This window comes from Tetrao urogallus (genome assembly GCF_951394365.1).
Source record: "Tetrao urogallus genome assembly, chromosome: 1".
Taxonomy (NCBI): domain Eukaryota; kingdom Metazoa; phylum Chordata; class Aves; order Galliformes; family Phasianidae; genus Tetrao; species Tetrao urogallus.
The window spans coordinates 86,994,815-87,007,084 of NC_136813.1; the positions used below are offsets into that span (position 1 = coordinate 86,994,815).

Genomic DNA, 12,270 nt, shown 5'->3' on the forward strand with positions numbered 1-12,270 from the left:
TATTTTAATCATGGTACGAATTGTCCTGTGGGCAAATTTAATGGAGGCAGGTTTTGTTTGTATGTTCATCTTCTGTCTCTGTAGCCGCACTGACCAATCCCAGGTCCTCTCTGCTAAGTTCCCTTTGAAGCTCATCTTCACTCTTAAGAATTTCTCACATAAAAGTAAAATTAAAATCCTTTCTCACATTTTCAACCATCTGGTCAAGTATGAACAGACTGAATGAGACCAGAATGGCAGACCAACACTGTGTCAGGATATCTCACTGAAATGCCATCTTTGTTGCTTCGTCTCATTTTAGTTCCGGCTATGATAACTTCCTATCCAAATACAACCCTGGCAACACAAGGTCAAAAGAAGGAGATGAGCTGCACAGCACATGGAGAGAAACCCATCATAGTCCGCTGGGAGAAAGAGGACCGAATCATTAACCCTGAAATGTCCCGTTACCTTGTTTCCACTAAGGAAGTTGGAGACGAAGTGATCTCTACTCTACAGGTAAGCAAATAAAGTGACACGACTCATTTACATGTGTGAGATTGCTGGCTGGTTTGATTCTGATGGGAATGCACAGCTACTTCTGTCCTAGGACGGAGCCCCATCCATGGCACAGCCTTGAAGAGCTAGGCCACTAAAAGGAGGTACAGGAAATGTCTGCATCCCACCTCCAGGGAAAATCACTCCCCATCTTCTCATGCTCCAGAGCCAATAAGAGATCAAGCCTGACTCACAGCCCCTACCATCTTTTGTCTCAGAAAGCAACACAGCTAGTGCTTCGGCTTGTCCTTCCTAAGAGTGTCATGGCTCAATTTTGACTACACTGCCAATAAGCATTGACTGATTATCTGACAGCTGGTCCAAGGTGCACCAGGCTTATCTTCACCAAAATCATTAAGCTGTTCTGATATAAAAATGCTGTCTTCTAAGGTACTTCTATTTTCTTCCTCTGTTTCACTTCATGGGGCTTGTGAGCTACCATTTTATAAAGTCAGGCTAGTCATCAGATTCAAAGTGAGATAGAAGGAAAAGACACATAGATAAGTAAGTAGTAAGTAATCTACGTACAAATACCAGTAGTATTTAATACTCATCATACACAGTAGCAGAAATGACCAAGCCACCTAGCAAATGGTCATAATCTGCATCTTCACTTCTACTTCTCTCACAGGCAGGTCTTTGGTGATGTGGCAAGCATGCATCTTGACTTGACTGATAAATCTGTATGTGGGGCTCTATGAATGCCTAAGTGGTTGATGTAGGTTACTTTGAGGACCTGCATGAGTAGCACTGCTGATCTACGGAGTTAATCTCCCCCCTAAGTGCTGTGGATGCAAAGGAAACTCTTGCTGTTCTGGTGTCACTTACAATGGATGGGGTTATGATGTTGCCCTCGCTTTACCAGGGTACAACTTTTTTCACTCAAATTTGAACTTTGCCAGCACAAGCAAGTTTCCGGTCCGTTGCTTTATATTTTTACATGTGCTTTAGAAAATGAAAAATAAATTGCTAATATATATATGTTCTTGGTCAAATGTCTTGATTTCCATTTGTCAGGCATATTCCTAAAAGCATTTTCACAAGAATAATTCTCTAGCTTTCTGATGGTTCCATCTATATTCTGTTGTAACTCTTAAGATGTATGTCTTTCTTTGCTAGTCAAAAATTGTATTGGATGATATCCAGTAAAGTTTTGATTTTGTTCTCTGTGAGGGAGCTCTGTCATGGATTTTTATGAGGGAGGATAAGAGTGAACTTGTGTATACCAGTATAATTGAACTGTGTGCACTACTTAATTACAGAATACACCTATAGACATCTCTGCCTTCATTCTGTATTTACTGTAACAGGATAGTGCCTGGTTGCAAAACAGTATTTATTTTGGGAAGGCTGGAGACCTGCTTGGTGAATTCTCTTCTGAAGCGGTTGTATGTAGTTGTGGCATCCTACATCCTTATCTTTGTTACATACAAAAAACTTTGAATTTTGGGAGAGAATATGCTCTTGAATAAGAAAATGCTAGGATTAAGATTGTCTACAAAGCCTTTAATTCGGTGCTTTTTTATGCGTGCATGATGATGTGATCTTTAGTTGTATACTCAGCTTTTATTTTTTCTGCAGGACCCCTGCCTCAATCAGGCATGACTTGGATTTTCTCTGGAGTTGAATTAGGGTTGAGTAATGAAAAACACTGTGTGATGCAAGGCTGATCATTGAAACCAAACTTTTCACAGGTGGCCAATAATTGTGTGTTCTTTGTTTTCTAGGTACTTGCCTTGAGCCCTTGGGGTCTGATTTGCAGAAGTACTAAGCCCTCATAGCTGCAGCTTAACTGAAAGGAAGCTGTTAAGAACGCATGAAATGCTATTTATTGCTAAGTCTCTGAGAGGGAAAAGAAGGCCCTAGATGTATCAAATTGGGCTCTGAAATTTTTTGTTTTTCTAGCTTAAAACTCAGCCACATGTGCAACTTATCTGAGCAGTCACCACATCTCAGATGGTAACTCTCCAATATCCTTATAGCCAGAGGGAAATAAATCCCTTTGTTTTAGCCAGTGGTAAATAAGGGTTGCACTCACATTACCTTGGCTTTGCTGAGGAATAAAGAGCATAAGGAGTTACGATGGCTGAGCTAATAAGTGGCAACTTGTCAAGCAGCCCCAAACATTATCATATGTCTGGTTCCTTAATTCCCCATACAAAATGGTGGTATAATACTCTTCATGATGTCAGGGTTTATGAAAATACATTCCCTCATGTTTCTGAAATGAGTATTGCACAGAAAATACTTTGAGAGAATGAATAAGTCTATCTTGAGGGCACAGTTTGAACTGTGTGCAGTAAATAAAGTGTGGAGAGCACATTGAATGATAAGAAAATGGCATTCAGAATATCTGCTCATTTATAGAATCTTCTCTCTCCTGTACTTTGAATGATGCAGTGGTCCTGTAGAAAAATATCATTATGATCATGTATGTAAAGAAAATACAATTTTCTGTGTTGTTAAATAACAAATTGAAAAGAAAGACCACCCAAATTTTATTATGAGGCATCAAGCTGAATACTGCAGGGTTCACCAGCAGTGTTTGAACCTTTATTTCCTCCACACAGACTTCAGCCACTTGAATTATTTTCAGAAGTAACTGGAAAATTTTGGAGGCAGCAGGAGGCACCATTTTGTATGGAAAATTTCAGCCAACTGTTAAATGCTTGGCAAACTTACGAGTGACTGGAAACAAGGCTCCTAATGAGAAGCAACAGGAATAGGTGATGCTCCAACTCCTCTCTACACATGCAGAGCTGATAGCCTGCTTCCTCAACCTAAGTGTTGCTAGTTTGATAAGTCTTACTATTTTGGATGCTTTACTGTGCGTATGTATGCTAGAGTATAACATACAATATCTATTTACTACTGTCAAGTAAAACAGTTTGTACAATTTTTCTTGCACCACACAGAAAAGCTGTTGGTTTATTTTCTCTGCATGTTGTTCAATCAATCACTTCTTTTCAAACCACCTATAGATTTTGCCAACTGTGCGTGAAGATTCTGGCTTCTTTTCCTGCCATGCCATCAATTCTTATGGGGAGGATCGTGGAATAATTCAGCTCACTGTGCAAGGTAGGAAGAGGACAACATAAGGAAAAATACACAGCTATTGTAGTACAGTAAGTGTATGCCATGCTCAGAAATCTGCTGGGGGAGGGAGGCCCTCTTTCCTAATTGAGCGTATTCCTCATTGTCAAAGAAATGAGGAGCTGCATTAAGATTCTCAGTCTCTCATTTTCCAGCATTACAAATTAAATCAAAACAAAGGATAAGCTCCAGAGTCTTTCTAGATCTGTATAAATTAATAAGCAGAGCTTTTTCTTAAATACACTAGCTGATTATCTATTAAAGATATTTAAAACTAACATATTCAGTAGGAAGAGCGGGTAAGTGAGCGTTACTTTTGGGGGAAGGGATAGAAGGTTGCATTGTTTTCAAAAGAACAAATGTGCTTAAAACCCCACTAAAACAAAAACAATCTGATTTTATTAAACCTACTGTGTTTTGACAAACAAAATATTTCAAGTTTAATCAGTCAAAATAAATTTTAATCAGTCTGTACAGCACAAGCTCTAGGAACCTGTGTTGCCTGGGGCTGGGTTTCCCCTCCTGCAGGATTTCACTCAGGCAAACAGCAAATTCTGAAGCAGCAAAGATGCAGAGCAGAGGCAGGATTTGGCCATTGGCCACTGCTTACTTTTGTGATGCTTGTTCCTGCAGTTGTATGCCTTTGAGCATGAACACAACCAGTCTCCAGAACTTGCAAATTTCTTTTCCCTCACTCCAGAGTTCATGTATCTGCAGATTTCACTGAATGTTTAATCACAGGATCATAGAATATCGTGAGTTAAAAAGTACCCACAAGGGTCATGCAGTCCACTCCTGAAGCAGTCCTATCAGTAAATTCAGGTGGAATTTGGGTCAGGCTCTCAATTGCACCTGAGCTCCTTTACACTGCCTTGACAATTTGAAAGGACACTCGATTCAGTGCAAATGCTGGTTATTTACATCCTTAATGCTGTAGAGGTAGAAAGAGATTATAGTGTAGTTAAGGCTTTTAAATGCTCATAAAATTGATTGTTAATAAATTAAGTCTGTAAACATACTCATAGAGGCAGAATTCTTCCTTCCTTCCCCTACCAAATTTAGTAGTTTAGTATTAATATTTTTATCACCAGCTTTTATGTAGAAACCGTAGAAGTATCTGTAAAACACAGTGTTCAAGGCAAAAATATTTCCCAGTCCAATCTGCAGCGCTTTTAAGGAAATGCAGCTACATGTTGCATATTAGAAGGTTAAACAGAAGTTAGTATTCAGTATTACATCAGTGAGTCTTAGTTGAAAAGAGCCTTCTCGTTCCTCTCTTGGGTATTCTTCAGTGAGTGATTAACTGGCTTGGGGTACTAATGAGTGACTGGAGAATTCAGCATGAAAGCTTACCTCCAGTAAGCCATGTCAGTGCCACGCTCATTAGTGTTATCTTGTTACTGACATGAACTTTCCTCTGACTGAAACTCTGTATGTGTGTTTACTCAGAACCCCCTGACCCTCCTGAGATAGAAATCCGAGAGGTGAGAGCACGCAGCATTGCCCTCAGATGGACCATGGGATTTGATGGAAACAGCCCTATCACTGGCTATGATATTGAATGCAAGAACAAGTCAGGTAAGAAATAATCTTCCTCCGAAGTAATCCCTGTCACTCTCTTCATCATTGCACTTGTATTGTAAAAGGTAATCCATAAATTGAAAATGCCTGTTGGAGAATTTTTCTGTGGTTTATTTAGTCTTTCACAGTCAAATTTATCATCATTTGTTGTCTTTTTTGGAAGTAACGACATTGTGTTACAACTGCTGCTTTTTTCATTTACTTGAGAAAGAGACAAGTAGGAAGGGCAAATTTTGTTATTAAAGAAAAAGACATGCTAAGTGATAGTTGGTAATGATGATTTTACTAGCTGATTCTTGATCCCTATCTTTTCTCCATTTGAATTCTTTGATTATTATTTTCTGTTTCACTCAATAGAAAAATACCTGCCTTTGTAAATCATCTTCTCCTATTTTCTATCAGTATGTGAATACATGGCATCTTACCTGGAAGGTTAGCAGTGAACATGGGTACTTATGATAATTTCTAGTTGAAAAAAATTGTGTGGTTGTTTGCTAAAGCACCATGCTGAGTTTTCAGTAATTTGTAAGAAATACTCTAAAGGATAAGAGCAGTGCAAGCATAGACCTTTCTGCTAGGTCACCCTATAGTCATATCAGTGAATATCTAAGATGAGTGAGATTACCGTGGAAAAAAAAAAGTACAACTTCTCAATTTGGAGAAATATTCCTGTTTGGGTAGATGTTTTAAAATCAGTTTTTTCTTAAGCCCAAAAATGTTCGTTGTCTGTTGAAATCTAAAAAATATTCAAGATATGTTGGAAACAGATTTGTGATGTGGGATCATATTTAAAATTAAGCGCAATGATAAGCACTGTCCTGGAGTCATATTTTGAGAAGGGAGATTGCAATGGAAGTGCACTGTCATATCCTAAGTATGATTAAAAAGACTCTGACTAATTATATTACACTGCCATTTGTTGGAGTTTGTTGCATTATTTTTAAAGGGACATAGGAATTCTGATGGGAGGCTTAAGTGAAATTTATGTACTCTCAGTTTATGTAAGAAGCTGTAGTGTTTTTATAGCCTTCTCTTTTTATTTCTGAGACATAAAAATGTTCATAAAATTCTGAAATTTAAAAGCTAAAAACATATTCTACTAACCATCTTTGTTATCCTTCATTCGTCTACATTGTGTATTTCCTTTCTGCTTTACTTTGTTAAGTAAAAGTCTTAAATCATCAATCACCATTTTAGCATTGCTTTCTAAATGAAATTGATAATATTCAGGTGAACATGGTAACTGAGAGATTACATGCAGAAACTCCCCTCTGAGTCTGTGGTTAGGAGTTGAAGCTTTGGAGATACAAACTAGGCGAGGATGCCTTAAAGGAACATGCTTGAAAGTTCCCAAGCTTTGTTTTCTCTTAGTTTCTTTTCCTTTCTTTCCACCCAAGCCCTTTTCCCAGAGCAATCTTTGGAATTCATGCTTTGTTCCATGTGTATGAAGGTAAATACTTGAGGACGTATCCTGTAAAGAGCAGGTTGTCTCACTACAAATAATTGAAACATTATTTTATTAAGTCTAGGGCTGAATGTTTGGAGAAAGTAAGATCAATTTTTGGAATTCTTGCTCACAATTTTTTTCATAATTATTAAGAAGACAAAACACTGTAATGGTTACTTAAAACTTCTTCTGGTTTAAAAAAATTATTCGTAATGTGGCATATCAAACAAGGTATGAAATGTTCAGTCTTCATGGCTCCTCTGACAAAATGTCTTTTGCTAGTTGCTTCTTTTCAGTCCTACTATCTGATGAGAGGCCTTTGTACATCAATCTGACTAACTGACTAATTGGATTGTGCCAAAGCCAGGGAAGAACATGAAGAGAGGCATGGCCAAAATAGCATTTTGAGAATTAACATGACAAGCAGTATTTAGCAATTACATTTGAAAAAAATCTACTCAGTCATAGCTCACTCTACATTGTTGACTTTTGTGTGGATTTTTTTTTTTTCAATGTGTGTTGATCACTCTGAGGACTCAGAAATGGGTGTATAGCAGGATGCATCTCTAGATTTGTCAAGAAGGAAAATTGCAAAACTTTTCTGTTTCAGAGAATGTTTAGGTGACCACATATCATGCATGGACTTTGCTACATGGTACTAAACTCACATATCCTATCTACCCCTGACATACTAGCTAGTAATGAAGTCCAATTAAATACAAACTAGAAGGAATGTGGAATGGCCCTTTGTATATGTAGATATGTATTTATATGGTCTAGTTGCAGTGCAGGTGCCATGTGAATAGTGGAAGTGTAATATTTCAGGCCATTTCAGTACTTAGACACAGTACCACAACAGAAACGTGCCGGTGGCACTCAGACCTGACCCTTCATTGATACCATTGATGTGTAGCTACCTGATCTTTCCATCTGAAGTGTACAAACATATTGAAGATGAGAACTGGTATGTCGGTGTTTCTTTATGCCTGTCTCCTCACCCTTTTTATTTTTGACGCCACTATGGAAAACTGAGGTGCAGACTGAACATCAGTTCAGTTTAGGACCCAGTTTGGAGGCAGAGGACGGTAGTTTGTGCTTCTTTGTGCTCACTTCTCCCTCAGGATGGTTTTGCAGCCAGGTGCAGTGCAGGGCTGTGTCACTAGATGGCAGCGAAGGCAAAGACACCTCCTCACCCAGCGTGGGAAGAGGCACTCATTTTCCTGAAATTAGAATTTTAAAGAGCAAACAGATGTATTAGTCTTCCGAAGAGTGATCCCAAAGCTTCAACTTTTATTTTAGGAGCGGGTGAGAAGCTGCTGGTCTTCATAAAATCATAAGTTTTTCATAAATCATTGTGTCAGTGTGCATTCTATGTAACACTGAGAAATGCCTGCAAGCGACATTTTAGAGACGGATAAAAATTAAGAATTCCAGGCTTACTTTTATCTTTTCTTGGTTTGCTTGTTTTTGTTAGCCTGTTGCAATTTGTTTTCTGTGCATTTTCAATCTTTTAATTGAGTAATTTTAAAGCAACTGAAAAAAAAGATAAACAACTAATAGTCAATTCTAATACCTCATGGAGCACCTGAAAGCAAGAAAATATTTTTAGGCTTTGCCAAATTAAAGATAAGCTAACAGACTGACTCAGTTGGGAGTGATTGCTTTTCTTGATTTGTTTTCCCTTTCAAAAAGGGGATGTTTGCATCAAAATATAGTCCTGGAATCTATCTCTTAGTCATAAATAAACACTAGGAGCCTACATTTAGCAGTACTGAAGACTGAGTTTTAGTCTCTTTTTTTTCATGCTGTGCCATTACTTAATCTACAAAAAATCACAAGAATTTCCAAATCTGTGTCTCTGATTTCAACAGTTTATATATACTATAGAAGTTTACCACTCATAGGTCAGTGTTTCAAACAAACAGTAGAAAACCTGAGCAATTTATTAATATATGGACAATGTTAAAAGAGTGTATCATCCACATGAAGGGAAACTTAACAAATTCTTCAAAACGGAAGTGTTTATTTCTTCTTTTCCTTCTCGATTCCTTTCCTGTTGACATGGTGCTCTGAAACAAAGTTTCCTTCTGTGCTTGTAGAACTTCAGACATAACTGAAGTTTCTGAGGGATACTGAAATAACCAGTGTCACTACCACTGTGCAGTTCAGCACAGATTTCCCCTTACAGCTCACAAGCTTCAAAGCTGCCCAGATTTTGCCATGACCTCTTGCAAATCCCTGGTTGCCATGCTAACCAGGTCTAGGATTCTCTTAGTAGCTGAAGATAGCGCCTGGGTGTCACCATACCACACTCTAGATCATCTCATCACCTCTCCTGTTTTCTAGGATCTACAAAGACATAATGTTCATTAGCCATATCTATAGAAAGCCTCTCATTTCTAGCTAATTCTTAACCAAATAGTGTCTGAAATCTTCTAATTTTTGTACATCATGGGAGCCTTCCACTCTCCTGTGAAGCATTTGGTTTGAGGAGCTTCAGGTGTGAGCAACTGGTTACTGTGGCACTTGGTAAATGACATATTTTAGGTGAGAGTATCAAGCTTTACAACTTATAGTGCAGGACATTGGCAACACTTGATTAATAGTGTATTCAGGAAATTCTGTGAAGTTTAAGATAATAAACTCAAAGAACGTTTTAGCAGTGTTCCCTGCAAGTAACTCCTTTACAGCTTCCAAAGGTATTCTACAGAGGAAGTTTTGGAAACCTCAGTTACCATGTGAAAGTAAATTCAAGTGTATTTGATTAGTATTTAAATGTCTGATTCCTAAATGTTTTCTGGGTAAATTAAGCCACATACAAGCAAAAAAACAAACAAAAAACACCAACCAACAATCCTGTAACCAGTGAAGCTGCAGATGTCATTCTGACAATTTCTGTGAGCAAGCTACTGCTAAAGAATTTACACAGTATGTGTAAATATTCTGTGTCTGAGTGAGCTTTCTATTTTAAAACTAGTCTTATCTGCTGAGCTTCCCATGATCTTGCCTACAGTGACCCATACTGTAAAACACTGCTGCAGAGCCCCCAGTGACATCCCCCCTAGGATGTGGCAGAGGTTAAAGGGGCTGCAGTAAGGGGGGAAAAAAAAAAAGTATACTCATAAGAGATATGAGGGTGTTTTAAAAAGGTTCTGTTTTTCTTCCTGCAGAAAGAATGTGCATAGCTGAAATGGAGGGGTTACTGTGTTTAGCCAATTTCTATCCTTTTCCCTATTATATGTCAGGAGAACTTATAAAAAAGTGTAAGAAATGAGTGGTAGCAATGAATATAAACAATACGCTCCTTCTTTTACAGATATATACAAACAAATAAGAAGGTTTTTAATCCCCCTTGTGTTAAAGTGTTCTTGTGTTCTAACAAGTAAGGAAAATAGCGTCAGTTCTGGAGGGTGCTGAGCTCCATGTCTAGTGCTGCTCTGACCATCTCTCAAAATAAATGAACAAACAAACAAATGAAAAGGAAGCAGAGCAGCTATTCTCTCAGATTTGCTGGTGCTCCCTGGGCTGAGATCCCATTCTTCACAGCACCTCACTGGAAGGACTTGGGAGAGCTGTGAAGAAATGTGATCACTTGGTTTTTGTTTGTAGCACTGGGAATTTTCTAGGTTAATTCATCAGGGGCAATATCCTGCTCTATGAGATAGCTTAACTGCAGAATTGTGTCAATAACATTAATGTTATGTTTTATTTGTCTGTTTTGTTTTAATCTCTTATTAAATAGACTCCTGGGATTCTGTTCAGAGGACCAAAGATGTTTCTCCTCAGCTAAACCAAGCTACTATCATTGATCTCCACCCTTCCTCAACTTACAACATCCGCATGTATGCCAAGAATCGCATTGGCAAGAGTGAGGCCAGCAATGAGCTCACCATCACGACAGATGAAGCAGGTACTCTCTGGCTTTGTAGCATCTGAATCATACTGAAAATTATTGTTCTTTGATGAGAGGATTCTTTACTTGAAGTGCTGCTTATGCTGCTCTTGCTGCATCAGAAGAAATACTGAATTTTTCCCATAAAACTCACTTCATCATTAGGGTTTATAATTAAAGCTTCTTAGTGGCATCTAGTGGCCGGAAGACATTATGCTCCAAATTTTCAACTTCTGGAAAAGGAAAGTGTATTTACAGTTAGGCACCTCAGTCAACATTATACTTCTAGTGGTGGCCCACCCCTATGCATTTTTTCCTTAGGTGACCGGATAATACAGACAGGTAACTAATTTAGTATACATTTAGTATAGATAACTAATTTAAGCTACCTCCTTTTGAAAACATTAATTCCCATAAAAATTTTTTTTCTTTGTCTATTACATCCCTGAAAGCCCCCATCGTGTAGTTTTGTGATTACTCTGCAAGTCAGTCATCTTTCATTAGTTAGCACCATTCCCCCTTGTTCTTTGTTTCCGTGTATTCTTCTACATCATTACAGGTTTCTGTAGCAGGAGAACCATGCCTTCATTTTCATTTCAATATCTGGAGCCTCTCATTTCTGTACTCTAGAACTGCCATCTTGTAAAACTGTTTTTTTCTCAAGGCTAGAAGTGGCAGCATGGTAAGGGCAGTGGAGCCTTGTGCCTGCTCACATGTCAGAAGTCCTGAATGTTACAGGTAACAGTGGATAAGACTTATGGATGAGAAGAAGAGGGCTACAGATCTCTACTGTAGTAATTAGAAATTCAAATTTTGTATGGATGTAAATACTTCTGCCAGATATATACTATTGTATGAGATGTACAAAGTGTGCTGGTGAAAGCTGCTAAGTAGGTTCAACACAACCCATTGAAACTGGGTAAAGTTACTCTGAAAAGTCTGGACCAGTTCAAAACTTGATCATTTGCATTTGAAAACATTATTATCATGCTAACTTCAGCTTTTCTATTTTATCTAAAGTAAAATGCTTTTTTCACTAGGGATTTTGAGAGTAAAAACATAGTGCAGATATGTGGGTGACAGTTCCCTGGTAGTGAAAAACCCTATTTATTTTTGAAGCTTCCTGTTGGCCCAGACTTTAAACACTTGGTGATAGATTTTCAGTCCAGTTCGTATGAATACAACTCAGTAATTTCCCCCAGTTTTCACTGTTGGTGAAACTACCCAAAATATACACTGTGTGAGGAGAACATGGTCTTCATTCCAAGGGACTTTTTGAATAAGAATAGGACACCTGGGCTTTCAGTGCAAAGCCCAGTAGACAGGAGGCAACAAAAGCTGCATCTGTTCTTTCATCAAGTGTCATTTTTTTATCCTAATAGAAGAAAAAGAATGAAGAGCATTCCCATGTTTACAAGCTTTCAGTATACAGCTTTATTAAAGGTGAACAGTTTGCAACATAATTCTCATTTCGTTGTGGTTTTTCTCTTCCTTTGTTCAATGAAAATATGAAATCACTGTAAAAAGCAGATTATCTATTCTTCCATCCTGTATGATCTGTATCCACAAAATGCCTATCTTTCTTTGTCTGTAAACATCAGAGTGTTGGATGTTGGGTCTACTCTCTCATTCTCTGTTGTTCACCCATTCTCAAAATACTTTTTACTTGCTGAGTTTTTCCCAATTGACAATTAAATTGTGAGGATCAGTAGCTGACCTT

At 38.0% G+C, this 12,270-nt stretch overlaps 1 protein-coding gene across 1 annotated transcript in view; it reads left to right on the plus strand.

The window, feature by feature from the left end:
• DSCAM (DS cell adhesion molecule) overlaps positions 1–12,270 on the plus strand; it is a gene marked incomplete at both ends in the record, with an annotated part of 449,568 nt that overhangs the window by 345,587 nt on the left and 91,711 nt on the right. Inside the window, 4 exons of the mRNA XM_079539395.1 lie at positions 302–498; positions 3,519–3,615; positions 5,080–5,208; positions 10,401–10,568. Coding sequence (XP_079395521.1) covers positions 302–498; positions 3,519–3,615; positions 5,080–5,208; positions 10,401–10,568 — 591 coding nt within the window. The remainder of the gene's footprint in view (positions 1–301; positions 499–3,518; positions 3,616–5,079; positions 5,209–10,400; positions 10,569–12,270) is intronic.